Source organism: Pan paniscus, chromosome 10 (genome assembly GCF_029289425.2).
Source record: "Pan paniscus chromosome 10, NHGRI_mPanPan1-v2.0_pri, whole genome shotgun sequence".
Lineage (NCBI taxonomy): Eukaryota > Metazoa > Chordata > Mammalia > Primates > Hominidae > Pan > Pan paniscus.
The window spans coordinates 11,628,301-11,654,532 of record NC_073259.2 but is presented as its reverse complement, the minus strand read 5'-3'; the positions used below and the strand labels follow the sequence as shown (position 1 = coordinate 11,654,532).

Below are 26,232 nucleotides of genomic sequence, written 5' to 3'. Positions count from 1 at the left end.
TAGCTGGGACTACAGGTGCCTGCCACCACACCTGGCTAATTTTTGTTTATTTTTAGTAGAGATGGGGTTTCACCGTGTTAGCCAGGATGGTCTCGATCTCCTGACCTCGTGATCCGCCTGCCTCGGCCTCCCAAAGTGCTGGGATTACAAGCATGAGCCACTGCGCCAGGCTTGTCTTTTGAAATTTCTTATACTTTTTTGTGAGATTAGTCATGAATTCAATAGGGCATTTGTTCATTGTAGTGGCACGTGTTTCAGTGTTTTCTAATCTGTCATGTTGCTAGAAATGGAGGTCCCAGCCCTAAAATATCTTTCATATTCCCAGGCTTTAAGGTTTAAAAACTGAAAATGAAGTCTATACTGTGTTGGTGTTTGTTGGTAAAAATTCAGGACTCTGGTAATATTTCAGAAACCATCCTCAAAGGACTGGGGGTTTAGTTGTCTTTGGTTGTTAAAGACTCAATAATATTTGTCCCCAAACAGTTAACTTTCCTTCCTGACTTCTAGGAATCTGCTTAGCTTGGCTTTTACTTAGGCTTTCAGAGAGTTTTCTCTAAGCAAGAATATTTGTAATTCCATCTCTTGGACAGTGTATGTCTCATTTCAGATCTAGCCCGTAAAGTTTCACTTCATAGATGGTCAGGGCTAAAAACGACCCTAGAAGTCATCTAGTCTAACTCCTTATTTGCACATAAGGAATTGGGATCAGCCCAGATCACACAGGGTCACAGAGGGGCTTTGCCCAGGCAACAAAATGAAGCCTCCTCTATGTCCCGTCCTTAATGTGGTTTATTAGAAAGTGTCAAAACCTGTGTGATATGGAGTGACTGAGTACCCAGAGAGTACCTGTCACAATGTCTGGCACACAGTCAACATGCCACAAATTTAAGTTCTCTTGCCTTTGGCTTCTCCCATGTATCAGTTTCCTGTGGCTACCAACACATTACCACAAACTCGGTGGCTTGAAACAACTGAAATTTATTCTTTCATGGTTCTGGAGGTCAGAAGTTTGCAATCAAGGTGTTGGGAGGGCCAAAACTCCCTCCAGAAGCTCTCGGGAAGCATCTGTTCCTGGCCTCTTCTACCATGGGCAGTCATACCTGACTCATGGCTACATCATTCCAGTCTCTGCCTCTGTCTTCACATTGCTTTCTCCTGTGTGTGTGTCTTTGCCCGTCTCCCTCTGCCCATGTCTTGTTTTGTTTTGTTTTGTTTTGTCTTTTGTTTTGGGATGGAGTCATGCTCTGTCACCAGGCTGGAGTGCAGTGGTGCATTCTTGGCTCACTGTAGTCTTCGCCTTCCAGGTTCAAGCAATTCTCCTGCCTCAGCCTCCCGAGTAACTGGGATTACAAGCACGTGCCACCATGCCTGGCTAATTTTTTTGTATTTTTAGTAGAGACGGGGTTTCACCATCTTGGCCAGGATGGTCTTGATCTCCTGACCTCGTGATCCACCCTCCTTGGCCTCCCAAAGTGCTGGATTACAGGTGTCAGCCACCGTGCCCGGCCTCTACCCATCTCTTATAAGGATACAGATGATTGCATTTAGGCTTACCCAAGTAATCCAAGAGAAACTCTTCCTCTCAAGATCCCTAACTCAAGCACATCTTTTGCCATATGAGATAATATTTACATGCTCCAGGGATTAGGAAGTGAATATATCTTTGTTGGGGGGGGGATCTTTTTCTGCCTATCAAACCCCCACATACCAACTGACTATATTCCAAGGTCTCATTTATATTTTCCTTCCCTGGGGACAGTTTATTTACTATTTGCAAATGCATTACTTGACCTTGAGACGTACTTCACTCTTCCAGGCCTGGCTATGCAGAAAACTGCTCATCCCAATACTGCAAAGGTAGTAGTCTCATACTGCCTTTGTAATACAGATTACGCAATTACTTTGCACCAGGCCATGTAGGTCCATGAGGCCCTCACAGTCTATTGTGAGTAGCTGACAGTAGCATGAGCACTATAAGTACTAAAGCACAGATGCTGTGAGAGCCTGGAGTATGCAGTGACTTGGGGACTGGGTTTAGGTTCCATGTCATATTCTTACCTTCATTCTGCAAAAATATTTTGAGCATTTGTAATCCACTGTATAAGAATTTAGAGATAAGAGACACAGCCCATACCCTTAAGTAAGGAGCTCACAGTTGAATGGGAGATGAATATGAGCAAAAAGAATACAAACCAAAGGTGATGAGTGTTTTGGTAGAGGGATGCCCAGGTGCCATGGGGCACAGGGAAGGTGACACCCATACAGGCTGGGGTGCGAAATGGGAGTAGAGCTGTTCAGAAAGGACCATTCACTCACCAGGACCACACCTGGAGGCAGTGGTTCTTGAGCTGCATCTTGAAGAAGGAATGGAGATAGTTAAGGCAATAAGGGGGAGGAGAACATTCCACATGGAGGGAGAAAGGCACATGAAGGCATGGAGAAGTGACAGGGAAAGGGCATTTCCTCATCATCTTTCACCTCATCTCCCTCATCGTAATTGTAACCGTCCATCCATCCATCCATCCATCCATCCATCCATCCATCCATCTATCCATCTATCCATCTATCCATCTATCCATCCATCCTTCTTCAGTCTCCAAGCGTCTGCTGAGCTCTGATGCCCATGCCCTGTGGTGTTAGGTTGAGCACTGTATGCATGCTTATTGTTTAATTTAATACAAGTTTGATTCAGGTAAAAACAGACCTAGAGCCTGGTGTGGTGGCCCACACCTGCATTCCCAGCTACTGGGGAGGCTGATGTGGGAGGATTGCTTGAGCCCAGATGTTCTGGGCTGCAGAGCACTATGCATCAATATGGGGGCCTCCTGGGGAGCGGGGGACAACTGGGTTGCCTGAGGAGGGGTGAACCAGCCAAGCCAGAGATGGGTCAAGTCAAAACTCCTGTGCTGCTCAGTAGTGGGATTGCACTTGTGAATAGCCGCTGCACTCCAGCCTGGGAAACATAGCCAGACCCTGTCTCTTTATAAAAAATTAAAACAAAACACACAAAACCACCAGCAGACCTAGAATTTTCACCCAGAAGTTCTGGGACAGGCATAACTGAAGCATTATTTTCCTGAAACTTTCCTCCACAGGGACCTTGACCTCGGACCCTTATGACTTTGCCAACTCATGGGCTCTGAGCAGTGGAGAACAGTGGTGTGAACGGGCATCTCCTCCCAGCAGCTCATGCAACATCTCCTCTGGGGAAATGCAGAAGGTGGGTGTGGCCTGGCCTGGGTGCACCTGGATGGTGTGTGATTTCTGGATCTAAAAGACAGAAGGACTCAGTCTCATATCCTTCCATCTGGGGGAGGAATGGACTTACGCATGGCCATTTCCTCCAAAACTAACTGTGGCTAGAGTCTAATTCTAATACATCTCGAGCCTGAAGCTCTAAAAATGAGTCTGGGCTAATGACTTGGTGTAGTGTCTCAGTCCATTTGTGCTGCTACAACAAATGCCTGAGACTGGGTAATTTTAAGGAACATAAATTATCTTTTATAGTTCTGGAGGCTAGGCAGCCCAAAATCAAGGTGCCAGCATTCAGTGTCTTGCAAGGACCTTCTTGCTGTGACCTGAAGCCGGGTCCTGTGGCTCATTCCTGTAATCCCAGCACTTTGGGAGGCCAAGGTGGGTGGATCACGAGGTCAGGAGATCGAGACCATCTGGGCGCCTGTAGTCCCAGCTACTCGGGAGACTGAGGCAGGAGAATGACGTGAACCCAGGAGGCGGAGCTTAGCACTCCAGCCTGGGCGACAGAGTGAGACTCTGTCTCAAAAAAAAAAAAAAAAAAAAATTAGCTGGGCGTGGTGGCATGTGCCTATAATCCAAGCTACTCAGGAGGCTGAGGCAGGAGAATCACTTGAACCCGGGAGGCGGAGGTTTCAGTGAACTGAGATCGTGCCACTGCACTCCAACCTGGGTGACAGAGCCAGACTCTGTCTCAATTAAAAAAAAAGAAAAAAAGTACACTGAAGTGCTCTCATCCGCCTCTTTTATCAGAGCACTAATCCATTCACGAAGGCAGAGCCCTCAGGACTTCATCACTTCCCAAAAGGTGCCACCTTTTAATAGCGTCACTTTGGGGTTTAGGTTCCAACACATGGATTTTGGAGGGACGTAGACAGTTGAACCATAGCAATAAGTAACTATGCTTTTCTGTTTTAGACTCCAGTGCCCTCTTTTGTCCCCAAATATCTCCATCATCACCTGCTAGGTGTCTGAAATTTTACCAATAGAAAAAAGCCACTTCTTTCTTAAGTGGCTGTTGTAAACTAGAAATAGGAGGGAAAGGCTCCTCTCATACCAGATCAGCTGGAAGGAAAACTACTTTATAGTTGCAGACACTGAAGGGAGTCTGAGCGAGAGGCTGTGCCCGAAGTGACACAGCTTGGATGTCAGGATGGCTTCCTGAGGCTGCTGTAACAAGTTATCTCATACTCAATGGCTTAAAACAGTAGGCATTTATTTTCTCCCAGTTCTGGAGGCTAGAGGTCCAAATTTAGTTTCCCTGGGCTGAGATCAAGGTGTTGGCTGGCTTTGCTCCTTCCAGAGGCTCTAGGTCCTTGCTTCCGTCATTTTTGGGTGGCAGCGGCATTCCCTGTCTTTGGGCTCATGACTTCAATTTCTGCCTCTGTGGTCACATGGCCTTCTCCTCTCCTGTGTGTGCTAATGCCTGCCAACCCTGGCCAGGCTGGGAGGACTGCCCCACCCCTTCCACAGAGCCCTGTTGCCACTTACAAGGTAGCCTTGTAGCAGCTCTGTCTGCATCAGAGTTGCCATTCATGATCTCACTCACCAGGACCTCACACTGGAGAGAAGGGGAGGTGGGTAGGGGTGGCCAGACCACACTCTGCCTTCACCTGCCACAGGTAAAGATGGTCTTTGTGCCTCCCTGTGTGTGGGTGTTTGGGGCAAGAATGCTTTATGTGGGGCAAGACCTCACTCAGTGGGTAATTCCCTCCCCAGTGTGGAACAGGCTGACTTGGGCTGAGGAGGTAGGTGCAGCTGTGAAGCTGGACTCCTGTAGGGAACAGGGGTTGTTGCCCTTTTGGGATTGTGCTCAGAGACTCGTCATCTGAGGAGCAAGGTTCCTTGGTGGTGCTGTGAGTCAGCCTCCCTGGGCGGGACGTTTGTATGCAGGAGGTTTACTGGGGAGCTCTCGAGCAGCCTTGGTAAGGAAGTGAGAGAAGCAGAGTTGGGCAGTGGGAGAAGTTGTACTGCTTGTGATAGCATTGATAGAGCTTCAGCGGGGCCTCAGCTGATCCTTCAAGGAGCTCTGGAAGGTGGAGTGGCCCCTGTTGGTCACTGGATGTGGGCTGCCCTGGGTAAGGAGGTGGAACTCCCTTGGGCTGAGGGCCATTCCTGAGGAATGACTCAGTGGTGAGCCCTTGGCAGCCAACACTGGACAGCTGGTGGATGAGTCCTCGGGCTCTGAATGGGCACCTACGCTGTGCCCCAACACCTACGCTGTGCCCCGACACCCTCTACAAAGCTGCTCTGCTTGACAGCACCACCTTCCTGCACTTATCCAGAGAGCAACCACACTGTCAAAAATGTCAACTGAAGAATCACAAGGTTCATAAACTTAGAGAGGAGGGCTTTTCTTATTCAGAGTTGTGGCCTGCAGGCTGGCCATCCTGCAGGCTGGGAAGTGTAGCCTCTGGTAGAAACTGAAAGCAGGCACTTCAAGGGAGAAAGGGGTGGAATAGAAACTTATTCCAAAAGGGTTGGCTCAGTATACATATTTAACAGGTTATGGGAGGAGCTATGAATATTCATAATGGGAGGAGGCATTTGCATATACAGTAAGCAAACATACATGTTACATATGTCCCACATTCACTTTGGGATGGAGACTTAACATTTAAATGCATTAAAATTAGCCTCTATAGGTCAAAAGGTGAAATGGAGGACACAGAGGCATCTTGTACACAGCCTCTGTAAATCAGCCAGAACCATTCGTGGTTGGTGGTCTCTTACCAGGAAGGAATGCTGGTCAGTACACACACACACACACACACACACACACACACACACACACACACACTCTTTCTCTCTCTCTAGCTGGGCATGGTGGCACATGCACACATACACACACTAGCTGGGCATGGTGGCACGCGCACACACACACTAGCTGGGCATGGTGGCACGCGCGCGTGCACACACACACACACACAAACACATACTAGCTGGGCATGGTGGTGCACCAGTAATCCCAGCTAATGGGAGGGCTGAGGTGGGAAGATGGCTTGAACCTGGGAGGCAGAAGCTGCAGTGAGTTGAGATTGCATCACTACACTCCAGCCTGGGTGAAAATGTGAGACCCTGTCTCAAAAGAAAAAAAAAAAACCCGCAAAAAGGGAAGGGAGTCCCTGCTGGGCCAGTTCTGTTTAACTCTTAGGAAAGAAAGTCTAATGGCGGTTAGCGAGGGAGAGGGTATAAGGAGGGGTGTTCAACCTCCCATCCTATCATGGCCAGGAACTCAGTTTTAATATTTCTCTGGGGTCCCTTTGGCCAAGGGGGAGTCCGTTTAGTCGGTAGGGGGGCTTAGGATTTTATTTTTTTCTCAAAACCTACAAACATGCACAAAGAGGATGGCCCCTGCCTATACCCAGGACCATGGTCATGATGGACGTGACAGGCCACAGTTGCCTTTGTCTGGGCATGGGCCACTCTGCAGAACGTGAGTGCATGCTGCAGTCACCCGAGTGCGCAGCCCATCAGCAGAGCAGTAGGGCAGGTGCTCTGTGATTTTGTTCATCCCATGAGAAAACAAGCCATAGGAGGTTAAGTAGCTGCCCCAAGTCGCCAGCTAGCAAGGTGCAGAGCCAGGACTCATGGCCTGCCTGGCTCCCTCCCTTTCCTGTTTGGGTCACATTGGTTCAGGCTACTCAAGTTATTTCTACCAGTGGGCCCTTGTGTTTCTCTTGGGGAGTTGGGCTTTGCAGGTTCTTAAGGTTTCTTTAAGTTCTAAAACCCTTTATTAGCCTGGTGCGGTGGCTCATACCTGTGGACCCAGCTACTCAGGAGGCTGAGGCAGGAGGATCACTTGAGCCCAGGAGGTAGAGGCTGCAGTGAGCTACAATTGCACCACTGCACTCCAGCCTGGGCAACAGAGTGAGACCCTGTCTATAAAACAAAACCAAAACCAAAACTCTTTCATTATGTGTTTCTGTGGATTGGGCTATAGAGACAGTATATAATAGGTCTTAATAAATATTGGATGGGTGGATGAATGGAAATTGGTGGTGTAATTTATCTAGGGATTGTGACCTCCACAATAATCCAGACTCCTTTACTTGTAGAAATCTGATTTATCTAAGTAAGTACATAAGTAGAGAAACCCAGCCCTCTCCTATTCCAGAAACAAAATAAAACACACCCACATCTCCCTCCTCCCACCCAACCCCCATCACGGTAACACGAGAAAGCTTCGTTTTAGCTGGTTATTAATTCAGTGAGTCTTCATCTTCATGGAACAATTTGACCTCTGACCAAGGAGAATGTCAGACCCAGAAAAATATTCTGAGTTGATGCTAAATCCAGCTGCCTAAATTGTGAACAGACAATCTCCACCTTATAAACAAGTACATTCCAAAAGACTTTTTCCCTTGGACTTTGGTGGTGCTAGGTCCTCTGGTTAGTCCATCAAAGTCTGCATCACCTGGATCCTAGCCCAGTACCGGCACTAACAAAGGCGGACTGAGTTCTAGCACGTGAGGGGACGGTGCTGTCTTGTGGAAGGGAGGAGTTTCCTCTTCTTTCCAGTCAAAGTTCTAAATGCCTGAACCATACCCTTGATAGCCCCTTGAGTGTCTCTCACCCTGGGCCTCGGCGTGGGCGTGGTGCTAAGGGTGTGGGTTTGAGTCAGCCCACTTACTGGCTTTGTGAATCTGGGCAAGACACGTGCCTTTGCAGAGCCTCAGTTTCCACATTTGTAAAGCAGAAATAGTACCTGCTGGGTCATTGAAAAGGTAAGAGAGGGATAATATGTATAGAGTTTAGCCCAGTGGGGCTCAACTGTTAAGAGCCATGATGATGATGAGGAAGAGGAGGAGGAGGAGGACGAGAAGGAGGAGGAGGAGGAGGAGGACGAGGAAGGAGGAGGAGTTGTTAGCTGGCTCCCCATATTCTCCCACTGTCCCGTGTTTTCCGCTGGAGTGCCCCTGCCTTGAGAATGGGAGCCGGCAGAAGCAGGCCAAGCACACGCCGGGCTTTAAGCACAAGTTTCAACACGCATTCTTTTTCTCCTTCCCCCTCCCAACTATAACCCATTCCTTTTGGGTAGCCGAGCACAGCTTGAGGTTAGAAGGAAAACAAGGTGCCCAGATATCTCCACACCTCCAAGTGGGTAAGTGACAGGAACCAGCCTTCCTTCTAGAGCTGTTTGTGAACCCAGATGGATTTCAAATTGAGTGCACTCGAGGTATTGTGTAAGAGAGGACAGATTTTCGGCCGGGCGCGGTGGCTCACGCCTGTAATCCCAGCACTTTGGGAGGCTGAGGTGGGTGGATCACGAGGTCAGGAGATCGAGACCATCTTGGCTAACATGGTGAAACCCCGTCTCTACTAAAAATACAAAAAATTAGCCAGGTGTGGTGGCGGGCGCCTGTAGTCCCAGCTACTCGGGAGGCTGAGGCAGGAGAATGGCGTGAACCTGGGAGGCGGAGCTTGCAGTGAGCCAAGATTGCACCACTGCACTCCAGCCTGGGCGACACAGCAAGACTCCATCTCAAAAAAAAAGAGGACAGATTTTCATAATTTCTTTCTTTTTTTCCCAAACATACAGTTGTGCTGTTGGCAGGTGGGTCACCCTCGGCTGCCCTTCAATGTTCTCCAGGCAGATGAAGGGGAGGCGGTGGGTGCCTCAGTGGGTGAGGTGGGGTCAGGGTGGCGGTGGAGGTACCTCTAATACTGAAACATGCCTTCAAAGATTTATTATTTTTGGTCTCATTTTATTTTGCAAACATAGCCCAGCGCAGAGTAAGTACTTGACAAATGTTCCCTACCCTCAGAATACAAAGGAATGATCTCATGTATCCATACTGAGTGGGAGGTAAAGACAGGATTCTCAAGTGGAGAACCTGATCCTGAGGTTGGGTTGAGGAGGGAGACTGGGAGGTTTGTCTCCTGGAGACAAAGGGGAGGGAGAATGCAGGAGAAGCCTTGTTTGCCTCCCGGGGCACCTTTCTGAGGCTCCAGCTGTACCCTAGCTACTCGCTTTGTCTCCTGGGTGCATTAAAGTCCTTACTAACCAGTGTCCTGGGAACAGCTGAAAAAACCGGGTACCAGGTTCTTCGTGTTGGGCTGAGGCTGCAAACACGTGAGACCTCCCAGAGGCACAAGCTCCTCCCAGCTCAGAACTCCCGGTTTCAGGTTGTTTACCTGAGAAGAGAGGACTGCTTTGTCCTCAGCCAATCAGATAGTGTTTGCCCACCACCGAGGTTTTTTTCACTGGCTCGGAAGCACAATGACTCGTCTCCCAAGAGGTGATTAATATGGCCTTTTGAATTGTTCACAGCCTGTGTAGTCCCGCAGGGCCCCCAGGTTCAGAAGTCCGGTCTGGTAAATGCCGCATCATTTATGAGTGTCTGCTGTTGTGGCTCCAAGGGCCGTTCGGGGTGGCAGAGTGTTTTGTGTGGGAGTTCACACTGACCTTGAAACTTTCCTTGACAGCCTCCAGAATCTACTTCCCCAACCCTCTGGTGCTTTCCGTCTTTCTAGGGCATAGCAAGGAGTCAGCTCATTCTGAGAGCCAGGTCATATTACTTGTTAGTTATACCTAGGGAATGAATGTTTCCTTGTTATGCCAACAAAACCCAATGCCTGTCTCCACTGGGACTGATAATGGCCTTGTTTGATTGCATGCAAATTTGCAGTTTTTTCAGCTTTTCAAACTGAAGGCAAGACGGTTGGAGTTTGGAGCCCCAAGCTATGAACATTCAGATAATTGATGTTCATCTGCAGGTAACTATCACAAAGTGTACCTTTGAGAAAGAAAGACCCTTAGATCACTTTAAAAAAATTCGATCAGACTGGGGAAGGCCAGCAAGGACTGAACCTTACAAAGGGATCTTGGCTTTGTCCTGTAGTCCTGTCTGCAACAGGAAGCCCAAGGCTCCGGGGGGCTGGGCTTGGGCTGCATCCAGCTCATAGCATGCTTTTGCTAATTAGAAAAAGGCACCCCTTTCTCTCTCTCTCTTTTTTTTTTTTAGACAGAGTCTCGCTCTGTCGCCCAGGCTGGAGTGCAGTAGTGCGATCTCGGCTCACTGCAAGCTCCGCCTCCCAGGTTCACGCCATTCTCCCGCCTCAGCCTCCCGAGTAGCTGGGACTACATGCGCCTGTCACCACACCCAGTTAATTCTTTCTATTTTTTAGTAGAGATGGGGTTTCACCGTGTTAGCCAGGATGGTCTCGATCTCCTGATCTCATGATCTGCCCGCCTCGGCCTCCAAAAGTGTTGGGATTACAGGTATGAGCCACCGCGCCCGGCCAAAGGCACCCCTTTCTCAAGAAACTTCACCACCACCTGCCGGGAAATGGCCAAGATAAACATAATAACTGAACATATAATGTACATGTATATACCTCTACAATGTCTACCATATGAACAGTAGTCACTTGGTGTGTTGCCACTGTGTGGACTGGTGGACTGTGTGGCTTGCATCATGACACGTGATGGTGTTGGCCCGGCTTCCTCAGGGAGGCACAGTCACTGTGACCATCATCTCCTCGCTCAGGATCACCTCCTCAAGGCGATCAGTCTCTATTGAGAAACTGAGTGCACCAGTTACCACTCTACCTACCGTAGAGTGGTGACTCATTCAGCAGCAGCAGCAACCTCCGACAGCTGTCTGAAGTGGAAGAAATTTCTTTTCATCAATGTTAGGAATCTTAGGCTCATAAGAACTCAGAGTTGGTTGAGAATCTAGCAGGTATCTACTTCAACCCCCTACCTGCCGCATGAATGCTCTCCACAAACTGTGTCTGGGTAGACAGGTTATGCTGTGACCTTGACTGTAAGAGTTAAATCTTGGCCGGGCGCGGGGGCTCACGCCTGTAATCCCAGCACTTTGGGAGGCCGAGGCGGGCGGATCACGAGGTCAGGAGGTCGAGACCATCCTGGCTAACACAGTGAAGCCCCGTCTCTACTAACAATACAAAAAAAAAATTAGCCGGGCGTGGTGGCAGGTGCCTATAGTCCCAGCTACTCGGGAGGCTGAAGCAGGAGAATAGCGTGAACCCGGGAGGCGAAGCTTGCAGTGAGCCGAGATCGCACCACTGCACTCCAGCCTGGGCGACAGGGTGAGACTCTGTCTCAAAAAAAAAAAAAAAAAAAAAAAGAGTTAAGTCTTTGAGACACCCTTGCTGGGCGCTTCCCAGCCATCTTGCAGACCTCAGCCCTAGGCAGCCCTCCTTGACTCCCTGGTAAATTCCTTCTTTCATTGTATGCCCATTCGAAGCTAAAGCCCTGTCCTTCCGTGTCCCTGAATACTGGAGAAGCAGGTGCTTTAGGTCTGGTTTCTCCTGGTCTGGCTCAGGAGCTCACATCAATTGCAGTCCCGTCAGTCACTGAATAGCCTCAGATTTCCTGTTTTCCACTGGTCTCTGAATTTGGTGTTTATTAGGTGAACACAAGCCTTATTTTCTTTGGCCATTCATGTCTTCACATTCTCTCGCTTCCTCCATTATCTTGTAGAACTCTTTCTGCCTCCTCTGAAACTGCATGCAGTTCACCTGTGATTCCTCTTCCTCCCAGAAAATCACCTGTCCTGCTTGAGCTAACATTTTAAACAGTCATGTTGACTTTGAATAATCACAGCATGCCTCCTCAGTAGCCCAAAAAGGCACAGAAGATACCCATTCTGTTAGAGACAAAGCAGTTCACTCTTCATGTTCTCATTAAATATTGCTCAAGTCTTTTATTTGCAAAGGACCTACCAGCCCTTTCTGCTATTTCTGCTCATGGTGACTCTGAAAGGGAAATTCACAGGCATGGAGGGAGGCAATGTAAGCCCAGCAGACTTGGGTCTCACTGTCTAGGCCCACTTCTGCCTTCCCTCCTTCTTCTCCTTGCCTCTTCCATTCACTTAATTGGCAGTTTTGGTCTGGAATGGACTTTTCTTGGAGACTGGGAAGAATTTTGTTACATTTGTTTGCTTGGTAGCATAGTTGTGATTCATAGAGTCCAGTTGTCAGGGGAGAGCCTGGCCCAGAGAAGGTCAGTAGATCTCAAGGAAGGACCCTTGGAACGCAGGATCCCAGAGAAGTTAGTTGTCAGATGACGGCCCTGGTTTTAGAGTTGGGGTGCCCACCCACTATGCCCCAGTGACACTGAGCTCAGAGCTGGGGTTTGCAATAAGTACACACGTGTCTTTCCCCGTTTTGATGAGAACTGCTCTCTCAAGTCTCTCTCTCTTGAGTCATTGATAGGCTAAGGAATGAGGACTTATTTCAAGTGCTTTATGAGGTCCAAGAATCCAGGGGGCAGTCCCTGGTTTGGCCCAATTCTCTGCATGTCCTCGTGTAAGTTACTTTCCTACTCTGCCTCTCAGAGGTAGACAGAGCTCCACGGAACCCCCCATGGATAGGCACCCTTTCTTTACAGCAGACTGGCTCACCTGAGTGCAGGATGGGAGAAGGGCAGGGAGCCAATGGTTGTGGTGAAACAGTGGTGACCTTGGCCACTGTTCCCTTGGGGGTCTAGCCTCATGGCAGAGGTCAGTGGCTACCATGGGGTTTTGCAGATTTCCCTTGAACTTGGCCTTAAAAAATTTTTTTTTTAAATTTTACTTTAAGTTCTGGGATACATGTGCTGAACGTGCAGGTTTGTTACATAGGCATACATGTGCCATGGTAGTTTGCTGCACCTATCAACCCATCATTTAGGTTTTAAGCCCCACATGCATTAGGTGTTTGTCCTAATGCTCTATCTCTCCTTGCCCCCGCCCCCCGTGCCCCCCCACCCCCCGCAACCCCCCCACCCCCCATCCCCCCCCACCCCCACAGGCCCTGGTGTGTGATGTTCCCCTCTCTGTGTCCATGTGTTCTCATTGGAACTCGGCCTTTTATGTTGCTCATTTGACAAGCCCTTGAGGAGAGTTGGATAAGGTCCTAGCACCCAAGCATTCAATTCAAAGGCCTCCCTAACATAATGTTCCCAAAATCCTTTAACAAACTATTTCTCAGGTGGGTTCCTTTCCCTTTTCCTTTTCGCTGGTGAGGAACAGAATGGACAAGAATCTGATGGTGCCCATAAGTGCATATTCACTGAGATGTTTCATATGGCTTGGGTGATACAAGGTAGACTAAGGGACAAGACACGTAAGAGAAATTAAACCATGAAAGACTGTCTGGGGTTAGTAAATGACAAATCACCAAGTGAATGGTAAGTGATAGCACAGCTTAGGGGAATTAGCTCCTGTCACAGAGCTGATGCTTTTTTCTTGCTGGGAGCAGGATGGGTGAGTGATTCAGAAAGGGCTGCTTTCCATCCCCAGAGCTTGGTAGGCCCTAGACTGGGAACCAGGGAATGGTGCCTGGTCCTTGTCCTTCCAGCCAGCATGGCCTAATCCCTAGAAGCTGCTCAGATGCCTCCAGGAGCCCCAAGGAGAAGGTGAGGAGGGTCCCTTAGAGAGCTCCATGGCCAAGTCTCCTACTTCTCATGAGCACTGGACCCCAGCTATCTTAGAGAGAGGAATGTCAAGCTCTGCAGAAACCATCCATTTGGTGGAAATCTATCAACCGGTTTCACCAGGTCCTTGTGAGTCAGAATCTTGGAATGCGGGTGGGAATCTTGGGCCCGCCAGAAGTTATAAATAGAATCAGCTACCCTTCCCCACCCATCATTACAGGCTGACCAATGAGAAGGTATTCCCTGCTGCAGGGTGAATTCTTGAACCCACTACTTTGGAGCAGCTCAGACTCCAGGCGCCTCCATACCTACCAGGGGCTGCTGCAGGGCACCCATCCCAGAGCTAGAAAGATCAGGGCTTGTGGAACAATATTGCACTCTATGTATTAGACTTTCCTTTCTTTGTTCACTCAGTCCTAGGAATGTCCCCCTCCCTCTCCTTTGTCAGCTGCTTGGGAGCAAACACAATAGCTAAGCTTCAGATCTCTGGCTCTGCTTTCTCTCCTCCTGCTGCCTGCCACTGAGGAGATGTGCTTGCTTTCCCTCCTCCTCCCCTGCACCCACCTGATGTCTCCAGGGAAGATGCCTGGTCTTCTTTAATGAACTGGAAATGTGATTAAGATGGGCCACAATTGGGCCTGCACACCAACCCAGGCATGGTGAGGTCATGGCTGGATGGGCTGGGGCAGCTGCTCTCCCGCAGCTTCTGGCACCGCCGACAGGAGTTGAAAGAAGACAGGAGTAGCTGATGCAGGGCCTTGGAGCCAGGGAGATGCTGGAAGTGTGCAAATTAGCTGGCCCTTGTTTTGCATCCCTGCCAGAATGGTTTAGCAGAGAACTGAGGAGCCAGTACCGATTGCAGGCAAATGAGAATAGTTATAAGCATTTGATTTCCTGGTGTCATCTCATTTGATTTCATTTTGCAGAAACCATCTAGGGTAGGTCCAAGTATTGCTGTCTGTGTCAGTTAGGAGTAGGTTCAGCTGTGAGTGACAGGACTTATACTATCTAAGTTTATTTATCTCTCATGTAAAGAAGTTTGGGGTAGGATGTCCAGGGCCATGCAAGATCTCATGGTGTTGGGATCCAGGGTCCCTCTGTCTTATTTCTCTGTTGTCCCCAGTGGGGGCTTCTACCTCGTGCACCAAAACGCCAGCTCAAGCTTCAGGCATCACAACTACATTCCCGCAGTAGAAAGAGAAGGGACTAAGGAAGAAGCAGTCCCTTATTTTGAGGACACTTGGTGGAGGTTGCACAAGACCCCTCTGCTTATAGCCTACTGGGTATTGCTTAGTCATATGGCTGCCCCCAGCTGCAAGGGAGGCTGAGAAATGGAATCTTATTCCTAGCAGCTCTGTGCCCCACGGGGGTGGGAAATTGAAAACTGAGGATTCTGTGACTAAGAAGGGGAGAATAGCTCCTGGACAACTTTCAACCTCTTCCACTTTTCCCCTCTTTCACAGGTAGGGAAATGAGGATGCAGAGAGGCAAGATAATTTTCCTTTTCTTTTTTGTTTTTTGCGACGGAGTCTCGCTCTCTTGCCCAGGCTGGAGTGCAGTGGTGCAATCTTGGCTCACTGCAACCTCTGCCTCCCAGGCTCAAGTGATCCTCCCACCTCAGCCTCTCCAGTAGCTGAGACTACAGGCATATGCCACCACGCCTGGCTAATTTTGGATATTTTTGTAGAGATAAGGTTTCGCCATATTGCTGGTCTCAAACTCCTGGACTCAAGTGATCTGCCCACTTTGGCCTCCAAAAGTGCTGGGATCAGGCCGGTTGCTGTGGCTCACGCCTGTAATCCCAGTACTTTGGGAGGCCGAGGTGGGTGGATCATGAGGTCAGAAGTTTGAGACTACCCTTCCAACATGGCAAAACCCCATCTCTACTAAAAATACAAGAGTGCTGGGATTACAGGTGTGAGCCACTGCACTTGGCCAAGATCATTTTCTTAAAGTCACACACTTTGAAAGTGATGGGTTGCGAGAGGCAGAGGTTGCATTGAGCTGAGATCACGCCATTGCACTCCAGCCTGGGCAACAAGAGCGAGACTTCATCTAAAAAAAGAAAGTGATGGGTTGAGATTCTAGCCCAACCATGCTTCTAAAACCTGAGCTACAGCCACTGTATGACCCTGTCCTCTAATCTGATTGCTAGGAAACAGGAGTGGGAGGGCAGGATGGAAAACTGTAATTTGTGGTTTGGAATGGACTCAGGCACTCAGGGTTTGCACCCCATCACTAGTGTTAAAAGAAAAACCTCAGACAAATTAAATTTAACAGGGTTTACTTGAGCAAAGAATGATGCATGAACCAGGCAGCCCCCGAATCAGAACAGGCTCAGAGAGACTCTGGCCTGCCTCATGGTCAAAGAAGATTTATGGACAGAAAAAGACAAGTGACTTACAGAAACTGGAAGTGAGGTAGAGAAACAGTTGGATTGGCTACAGTGCAACATTTGCCTTATTAGAACGTGGTTTGAACAGTGGGCTGCCCCAAGAGGAGGTTACAGTGTCTTTACATCTCCAGTTAGGTTACAGTTCATTATGTAGGGAGAAACCTTTAGGCCTAACTTAAAATATGTAAGGAGGCAACTTTCGGCTAAACTTAAAATTTAATGATTGTATAGCAGTTCTCCAACTGTTTAATCACAGGACCCCTGTATACTCTTAAAAAATAATGAAGGACTTTAAAGAGATTTTGTTTATGTGGGTCATAACTCTTGATACTTACCATATTAGATATTAAAACAGAAATTTAAAACATTTTTTGATTCATTTTAAAATAACAAGCTCATCATATTTAATGTAAAGAACATATTTTTAGGCCAGGCACGGTGGCTCACGCCTGCAATCCCAGCACTTTGGGAGGCCTAGGCGGGCAGATCATGAGGTCAGGAGTTTGAGACCAGCCTGACCAACATGGTGGAACCCAGTCTCTACTAAAAATACAAAAATTAGCCGGGCGTGGTGGTGTGCACCTGTAATATCAGCTACTCAGGAGGCTGAGGCAGGAGAATCGCTTGAACCCTAGAGGCAGAGGTTGCAGTGAGCCGAGATTGTGCCACTGCACTCCAGCCTGGGCGACAGAGTGAGACTGCGTTTCAAAAAAAAAAACCATATTTTAAAATAAAAAGAACGATAAATTCCAAGCCAAAAAATAATTTAGGGGAAAAATGACACTGTTTTACAGTTTTGCAAATCTCCTTGCTGTCTGGCTTCAGATACATCATTTGGACTCTCTTATCTGCGTCTGCATTTAAATCTGTTGGGATATCTCATGTCTCATAGCCTCGGAAAACTGCACTGCACTCTGGTGAAAGAGTGAGAGAAAAAATTGCAAATAGCATCTTAGTATTATTATAAAAACAGTTTTTTTTTTTTTTTTGAGACGGAGTCTCGCTCTGTCGCCCAGGCTGGAGTGCAGTGGCGCGATCTCGGCTCACTGCAAGCTCCGCCTCCCGGGTTCACGCCATTCTCCTGCCTCAGCCTCCCGAGTAGCTGGGACTACAGGCGCCCGCTACCACGCCCGGCTAATTTTTTGTATTTTTAGTAGAGACGGGGTTTTACCGTGTTAGCCAGGATGGTCCCGATCTCCTGACCTCGTGATCCGCCCGCCTCGGCCTCCCAAAGTGCTGGGATTACAGGCGTGAGCCACCGCGCCCGGCCTATAAAAACAGTTTTGACCTCGTGCACTGCTGAAAGGATCTTGGGAGTCCTAGGCGATCCCTGGACCTCACCTTAAGAACCACTGACTTAGGCCAGGTGCCGTGGCTCACTCCTATAATCCCAGAGCTTTGGGAGGCAAAGGCGGGTGGATCACGAGGTCAGGAGATCGAGGCCATCCTGGCCAACATGGTGAAACTCCGTCTGTACTAAAAATACAAAAATTAGCTGGGCATGGTTGTGCGTACCTGTAATCCCAGCTACTTGGGAGGCTGAGGCAGGAGAATCCCTTGAACCAGGAAGTCGGAGGTTGCAGTGAGCTGAGATCGTGCCACTATACTCCAGCCTGGTGACAGAGCGAGACTCTGTCTCAAAACAAAACAAAACAAAACAAAACAAAACAAAACAAAAAAAAACACCACTGGCCTAGTAAATCCTTTACCCACTCCATGCTTCAGTTTCTAAATCTGAAAGGCTGTCTGTATCAGCCTTTGTCTGAGGAGAGCCGTGTTCTTTGGAGGTGTCTTCAGGCCTCTGAAGGACCCATTTGTGGCATGGGTGATGAGATGGTCTCTGAAAGTACTTTAGGTGGGCTAGGAGAGAGGTCAGCTGTGGAGAAGGAGGTGAGGTTTGCCTCAGCCTTTCCTGAATGCAGGAGGATGGGCGGAGAATCTGTGGAGGGCCTTCTGGGCAGGGAGCTCTATGAGCCAACAGCCCCCCATGACTGAGTGGATGGTAAGAGCCAGAGATGCCTGGCCTAGGCATCCCGCCTGGCTCCTGCTGCCCACCCCACCCACTGGTGTGCATGATTGTGCCAATTCCCACAGGAAAAGAGGGCACACGTAGCCGTTTCTAAGCCATGGAGGGCATAACCTAGGGGGAGTGAGAGAAAGGGGCCTATGAGAACTTCGCGCAGGCAGGAACACACGCGGAAGGGTCTGAGGGCGTGGGAACAGGCGGAAAGTAGACACCTACTCAAGGAGAGCTTGGTTGGGTTTGGATTATGATGGGGCCGTAACTACCTGCTAAGAGAAGCTGAGGCCACAGACTTGGAACAGCCTCTCAGCGGGCAGCTGTGCCTTTCCTGGGGAATCTGTCAGCAAGACTGGGCTGGAGTCTCAGTGCTCGGCTCAGCCGTGGTGACTCTGTTTCTTCTCCTGCCTGAGCTTATGCCATTGGCTTCACCTGGCATGGCCTCCCTCCTGCCCTGCAGCCTAAGTCCTATATTGCATCCAGGGCCCTGTGCAGACTGCCTTCTGTTAGGCAGCCTTCCCTGACGTCTCAGCTGCAGGTTTCTTGCTGCTGCCATTGGCTGCACCATTGGGAAGACACCTCTAGGTGAGGACCAAGTCTTCAGGCTGTTAGGCAAACATCCCCATGGAAACACCCGGTTCAGGTAGACTGAATGCCAGTTAAGAGCTGGAGGGCATGAAAGGCATGACTTACTCCTGTCTGCGTTCATCACTGTTAGGTTTGATTCAGCATATCCTTATTGCCTGCCATGAGTGCCCTGGGAATACAGCTCCTGTCTTTGAAAAGCTTGCAGAGAAATGGAGGAGACGGCCACAGAAATGGACCATTTCAGTACAAGAATAGAGGCCCCCAGAGGGCTGTGAGAACACCTAACTCGGCAGAGTGGGGAGAAGGACCTGTCAGAGAAGCCTTCCTGGAAAAGGAGGCTCTTGATCTGAAGTGTGGGGTGGGAGTTAGTGGGGGCCAAAGAAGGGGGAAATGCAGGAGGGCAGATGGGATGGGTAGAGGGCAGATTTCCCTGCTGGGCTTTATGAGGGGGATCTGTTTGCTTTCTATTGCATTCCTTGAGCCTGGCACAGTGTGTGAGGTGGGGAGCAGGGAGGGTGAGGCTGGAGAGCCAGGCTGGGGTCAGATCATGAAGGGTGAGCTTCCTGGCTTTGCTGTCTCCTAATGAGCTAGAGCTTTGCCCTGTCAGCCAGGGTGGGACATACATAGTTAGACTTGCATTTTATATGGGCTTGGACACCCTGCTGGAGACCCAGAGGCCACACTGCTAATGCTTGTTGAGTGAATGTTTTGGTCACTACCTGCATCCCAGTGTCTCTGCCACGAGCCTGAGAGTACAAGACGCCAACTCCTCTTTGGACCTATTTTTTTTTTTTTTTTTTTTGAGACAGAGTCTCACTCTGTTGCCCAGGCTAGAATGCAGTGGTGCGATCTCAGCTCATTGCAAGCGTTGCCTCCTGGCTTCATGCCATTCTCCTGCCTCAGCCTCCCGAATAGCTGGGACTACAGGTGCCCGCCACCATGCCCGGCTAATTTTTTTTTTGTATTTTTAGTAGAGATGGGGTTTCACCGTGTTAGCCAGGATGGTCTTGACCTCCTGACCTCTTGATCTGCCCGCCTTGGCCTCCAAAAGTGCTGGGATTACAGGTGTGAGCCACCGCACCCGGCCCTTGGACCTGTTTCTGTGTCCTGTCTCAGGACCTGGTCTGGTCTGGCAGGGCTACCTGTGGCAGAACAGGGAAGCTGGGAGCAGCAGAGATAGCCACCTAAACATGCCGTGTGGTATGGCTGCAGGTGAGTGCAGATCCAGCTGCGGGTGCTGGGCAGACCTCTGCAAGTCCTGCCTGGCTCTCAGCTGTGCCCACTCAGGTGGACCAAGTTCAGGCCAAGCCTGACCAGAGGAAGACTGAAGGACAAAATGGGAGGACAGACTTTATCTTTTGTTTCTGCTGAGAAAGAAACCCTAGGCAGATTTCAGAAGTTTGTACAGTGGAGGCCAAAGGAATTGTTCTAAGAAGGGAGGTGGCTGTTTCTGCAGAAATCCACTCCCATCCTGCAGGCAAATCATCAGAAACACCCTTCTTGCTAAGGCTTTCTATAAGCCATTTAATGCCTCTAGGGACCTCCCAGGAAATGTGCTGGAGTACTGTTCCCATTATCCCTCTGAGTGGGAAAAGAGTGATTTGGAAATGCTGGAGATGGGCCATGCTGGGCTCTGTCTGGTCACGGCTCTGAGAGGGGAGGGTGCCTGGATTCCTGGGTCTCTTCTTTCCCTTGGCTGGTACTGTGTCCTGCTGGTGAGAATCCCTGGTTCCTTGTCCCTGTGCCTTCAGGAATCAGTCCTGTGGTGCAGGGACTGCTCCGAGCCACTCTGCTACAGCCCAGGTGATGGCAGCAGTCATAGCAATGACCAGGAAAACCCCAGGGAGTGCATTTTTGAGGTTTTCTCTAGTTTCAAATTGTGGGTGGGGAAAAGGCTAGACAATAGCCTGAGCACGTGACCCTCTCTGGGACACCCTCATCTGCACTCTGAGTTCAGTGACGTAATTCTCTGAATGACATTTTTGATGGGGTAGGCAGCATGGCAGAATGGAGGGAAAGACACAGGCCTCGGTCTCCTTCCCTGAGCCCCAACTTGGCAGTGAGGATGGGAAGTTCTGCCTATTGCAAAGAAGAGAGGTTCCCTCCCTGCTACTAGAAACTCACTTTGTTCTGGAGAAGTGTGAACTTCCCAAATGAAAGATGAATACAAGCAGCCCCTCTGTTCCCTAAGGAGCACGCTAGATACTAGGAAGTGATAATGTTGCTCGGCAACCATTCATCTCAGTATAGCCCAGGGTGATGGAGATAAGGGGAAAAGGAGAAAGGTGTCCTTCTGTCCTGCTGGGGACCTGCTCACTATTCTAGAGGGTAAGCCTAGTGGCAGGAGGGATCTCTCTGGAGGCCAGGAGATGATGAAGATGATGATGATGATGATAGGGGTCATCATTTATTAAGGTAAGTCTTCCACGTGCATATTCCGTTCAGTCTTCACTAGTCTTGTCACAGAGGAACTGTTACTATTCTCCCCTGTTTTGCAGAGGAGGGGTTGAGTAAACAGCCTAGCTCACACGCTAGCATGGGGAAGACGCTGGGCTGAATCTGGGGCTGTGGAAGTCATGATGAGGCCAAGGCAGGCCTGCCCACCTCTGTCAATCTCCCTCGTCATTGCTTTCAGAACCCTCAGGTTCCCCTTGTGTAAAATGCTCAGGGTGACCAATGGAAGGCTGCATGTAACCACCTGAGACCTAAGTGGTCCTGGGACCCACAACAGTGGCCTGCATTCATGGCTGGCCTACGTGGTGCTGACATTGTGGCATCTTCACGTGGCCCCAACAGGCCGTCTGAGACTGGTCATTTCCACAGGTCATTCTCACTCTGGGACACTCTTCTCTGACCAGGTGAGCTGATTTGCCTAAGTCCCCACCGCCAGTAAGTGGCAGAGCTGGGCCTTAGGCCTAGGCTTTTCACAGCCACACCGTGGGTGCCCGCCCGGCAGAAGGGGATTGGGCAAGGCAGGGCCGTGGAGGGGCTGCTGTTGGCCCCGAGACGCAGAGCAGCTGATGGCTGTCCCCATGAGCCTACCCGCTGCACTTCTGCAGTTGAGCAGCCCGTGCCGGTGGGTGCTTTCCTAAGGTGCAAAGAGAACCCGGCTTTTTTTTTGAGACAGGGTCTCGCTCTGTCACCCAGGCTGAAGTGCAGTGGCACAATCTCAGCTCACTTTAACCTCCACCCCTGCCCCGCCGTTCAAGCAATTCTCTTGCCCCAGCCTCCCGAGTAGCTGGGATTACAAGCATGCGCCACCACGCCCCACTAAGTTTTGTATTTTCAGTAGAGATGGGGTCTTACCATATTGGCCAGGCTGGTTTCAAATTCCTGACCTCAAGTGATCCGCCCGACTTGGCCTCCCAAAGTGCTGGGATTACAAGTGTGGGCATCTTTTCCAGGCCTGCCTGCTTGGCTTTGATGGTGGAGTGGGTGGAGGCCTAGCAAGCGGCAGGGCCCTAGCACCAGGCAGTGGGGCTAGGACACTGATTTCCTTAGGACCAACATCCCTGTGCTGCCCGACTGGATTTCGAGAACGGTGAGCAGATGGGGTCAGGTTTCTATTCCTGTGGGCTTTCTGTGGCGCCGCAAAACGGGAGGCCCACAGGCCTGGCCCCTGGCCCCGACTGTAGATTTATACAGGCTTGCTCTGGAGACCCTTGGTACCATTCGAGCTGATTGAATTTCCCTCTCCTCAAAACGGGTCGTTTCTTTCCTCTTTTTTGCTGTCCCCTTTCCCAAACACCGACTGGCTCCAGTTTACCCTTCAGGACCCAGTCCTTCCATTGAGATATTCTTGCACTTTTTTCTTTTTAGCTGAAGATCATAAGTTTTTTCATGAACTCGCAGCTTTGTCAGTCAGAGAGTATTGCATTATGCATCCAAGAAGTTATGCAAGAAAGAAATCATGGGGATCATATATATCCATGACTCTGTGTTGTGCCAAAGCTAAGAAAGACATCATGGATTCTAAGACACACCATTGTTCTGTGTATCGCTCAGAAACAAAAGCCTACCAATTCAAATACGATAGCCATCCTAAGACGCAATCCAACTTCAGAGATGTTACACTGTGGGAAAAAGGTGTATTTAGAGTCATTAACATACAGAATGGAGAGATGTTTCTAGGTAAAACGTAGGGTCGTTGATACTCGTGAGTGAGCAGAAGTAGGAAATGATGACAATTCCAAAGCTGCCTGTGTTATCAGGTTGAGGGCATCAGCAAAGCGGTAGAACCAAGAATACTCGTGCCTGCTGCAGTGTGTCTGGGACATTCCACAGAATCAGCGCATGCTGTTGCTGACGGAAACTGGTCCCGTCTGGCCCCAGCAATCACCTGGGGAGTGTTTCAAAAAAAAAATAATCTTGCTGAACCCCATCCCCAAACTACTGCATTCAGATCTCCTAGGGTGAGACCCAGGAATCTCTATAAAGCCCCTTGTCCCATCCCCCTCATTCATAGTGAAGAAGATCAAGGTCAGGGAGGGGAGCTGAACAGGTCAGTGCAGAACCGATGCTGACAGCATTCCTGGACTCTGCAGCCACCCAGGCCAACTCCAGGGCGCGTGCTCTTTGTGCTTCTCTCCATCCTCTGTCCGTTCCTAGGACACTGCCCACCATGGCAATCCAGGGCCTTGGACTCTGCATTTCCAGGACTCAGTCTAGGTTGTAACCTTAGCCTTGGTCTACTTCACATTGCACGGGTCCAACATCTTTTCCTTGGTCGATGGACTGGTGCATTGAACACATGCATGTGCTTGGTGCCAGCCTGTCCCAGGTGCCGAGGGAGCTGCCTTCATTTCCCTAGCAGGGCTAAGTCTCAGTGCCACACTCAGGGAGACACTAACGGAGCATACCGCTGAGGCGGCCCCTCTTCCTGCAGGGCCTGTGGGAGCAGTGCCAGCTTCTGAAGAGCACCTCGGTGTTTGCCCGCTGCCACCCTCTGGTGGACCCCGAGCCTTTCGTGGCCCTGTGTGAGAAGACTTTGTGTGAGTGTGCTGGGGGGCTGGAGTGCGCCTGCCCTGTGTTCCTGGAGTACGCCCGGACCTGTGCCCAGGAGGGAATGGTGCTGTATGGCTGGACCGACCACAGCGCGTGCAGTAAGTCAGCCCCCTGCCCCGTCCTGCCCTGCCGGGGATGAACGGTCTGTCCTGGGTGGTGTCCCTTAGGGTGCTTCGAGGCTGTGTCACGTACGTGCGGCTTTACCACACCCAGCCAGCCAGTGACTGCAAAGCCACGTGTCCCGGACCCATTTCCTGAATGGCTCCTGCCCTCTGTCAAATGGGCTTCCCAAAGCCCTGTGTCCTGCCCCTGCCTCCGTCCCGCCCCCACGCCTCCCCTGGCGCCCCCTGACTTCCCTCAGGAAATCCGACCCCTGCACTCACACAGTGTTCTCTGCTTCCCACCAAGATCTTGGCAGTTGCGGTTTTGGTTTTTGTCTTCACTGCCTGCCCGCCCGAATTGATGAGGAGCAGGACGCTGACCTGCCTGTCCGTGTGTGGTGATCTTTGAGAGAGCAGAAAGCATTCATTAAGTTCTTCTCTTTTATTAAATCTCTCTCCTCCAGGCTAATGACCGCTATCCCTCCTGCCTTACTCGTGGTGCTCTGTGTTTCATCTTCCAGTCTCAATGGGTGCCTAGTTATGGTCACTGTCCCCAAATTATCAGGACTAAGTGGGGACTTCTGGGGTCACCTTGCAAGAAGTCTCCTCTTTCCCCAGCCCTTCCAGTGATTAAAAGCCATGCAGATGGATAAGCAGTCTGCGATGGTTCCACAGATGAGCTGAGCCGGCCACATCTTTACACTGCACACGTGTGTCTCAGTGTGTGGCAAATAGCTGCTGAATTCGAACTTTCTGCCTGTGGTGGGGGTGTGAGGAAGGAGGATGCTAGCAGCTGGTTTCTTCTCTGTAAAGCCGAGTGGCTGTTTTTTTATTTTTATATATATATATTTTTTTAGGTCTGTGAATGTAGGGTAGGGGAGATAACCTGATGTATCTTGGAGAAGGGTTAAGGGGCAATAGTTTGGTGTCAGAAAGCCCAGAAAAGAGTGCTTATGTGTTTCGGTCTTTCAGTTGGCCTGAATGTCGCTCAGCTACAGGGTAGAGAGAGGAAGGAGGAGAGCCTGTCCTTGCAGTGAGGAGCTGGTTCCATTGGGAAGAACAGAGAGTGTTTAGGTGATATCTGTGAAGGCAGCCTTGTGGCAGAGTGGAAATAAATATGGAATGAGTGTCAGCATGCAGGCAAATGTGCCCTGTGCTGGGCGGGGCATTTGATTGGGGCCAATTTCATGGGGAAAAGGAGGAGGGATGGGATGGAGGGCATCATGGCTCCTTGCTTTGTAGTAGGACTCCACTTGTTTTGAGCCTAGAGGAGTTTGGTGTCACTCTGAAAGGGTTTTAGGTGAAGGGGAGGAAAAGAATGCCAAGTTGTACATGGAGAGCAGGCGACCAAGGGGAAGGATGGGGGTCCTGGGTGCCCCCGATGGGTCTTGGTAAGGGCCTCACAAGATGGAAGATGTTCATCTAAGGGAGGGGTGGCCTCAGGGGGGCACGTGGCTCACTGGGGGTGAGAAGGCCCTGGAAGCCTGAAGACAGAGGGGAGCAGTCAGAGTGGGCACGAGAGGCTCAGGCTGTGGCATGGCTGGTGAGATGACGCACCGGTGGGACCTGCCCTGGGTAGACCCCTTTGATGTTCCTTTTCAGGCCCAGTGTGCCCTGCTGGTATGGAGTATAAGCAGTGTGTGTCCCCTTGCACCAGGACCTGCCAGAGCCTGCACATCAATGAAATGTGTCAGGAGCGATGCGTGGATGGCTGCAGCTGCCCTGGTAATGAACTTCCCACTTTATTTACAGATCAGAGACCTTGCCAGCACCCTTGGCTTTGGGAAGCGAGATGAAGGCCACTTGTGTTTGTTCCCCGTTGCTGAAATCAGAAGCCTTTTATTAAGTTTTAAAATGTCTTTGTCCAGCGTGATCAGGATTGAGCTGGTCTTTATTTTTAATGTACGTTGTTCTGTTGTACTGTATCCATGAACACACTTGTGTTGAGGGAAATTGGAGGGTGGCCTGGGCCCCAACAGTAACTTTGTTTGGGGAACTCGTGGCCCATCTGAGCTGAGCTGTTTTCTCAATTAGGTGTGTCAGGGAACCGATCTGGGAAAAAGATCTGGGTTTGTCATGTGAGCTCAGCTGAAAAAGGGCTCTGAACTAGAAAGTCTTTTCAGGGGAGGCTTGGTGGGCTTTGGGGAAAACACCTGTTTAATTACTGAGAGCAAGGCTGGGCGCGGTGGCTCATGCCTGTAATCTCAGCACTTTTGGAAGCCGAGTTGGGCGGATCACTTGAGTTCAGGAGTTTGAGACCAGCCTGGCCAACATGGTGAAATCCCGTCTCCACTAAAAATACAAAAATTAGCTGGGGGTGGTGGTGCACACCTATAATCCCAGCTACTTGGGAAACTGAGGCAGGAGAATCACTTGAACCCAGGCGGCGGAAGTTGCAGTGAACCGAGATCGCACCACTGCACTCCATCCTGGGTGACAGAACGAGACTCGGTCTCAAAAAAAAAAAAAAAAAGTTATTGAGAGT

At 50.0% G+C, this 26,232-nt stretch overlaps 1 protein-coding gene across 1 annotated transcript in view; it reads left to right on the top strand.

The window, feature by feature from the left end:
- The window catches only part of VWF (von Willebrand factor), a 176,004-nt gene that overhangs the window by 25,872 nt on the left and 123,900 nt on the right, over positions 1-26,232 (top strand). Inside the window, exons 6-8 of the mRNA XM_003820327.5 lie at positions 3,096-3,220; positions 23,528-23,744; positions 25,350-25,472. Of these exons, the coding sequence (XP_003820375.3) occupies positions 3,096-3,220; positions 23,528-23,744; positions 25,350-25,472 (465 nt within the window). The remainder of the gene's footprint in view (positions 1-3,095; positions 3,221-23,527; positions 23,745-25,349; positions 25,473-26,232) is intronic.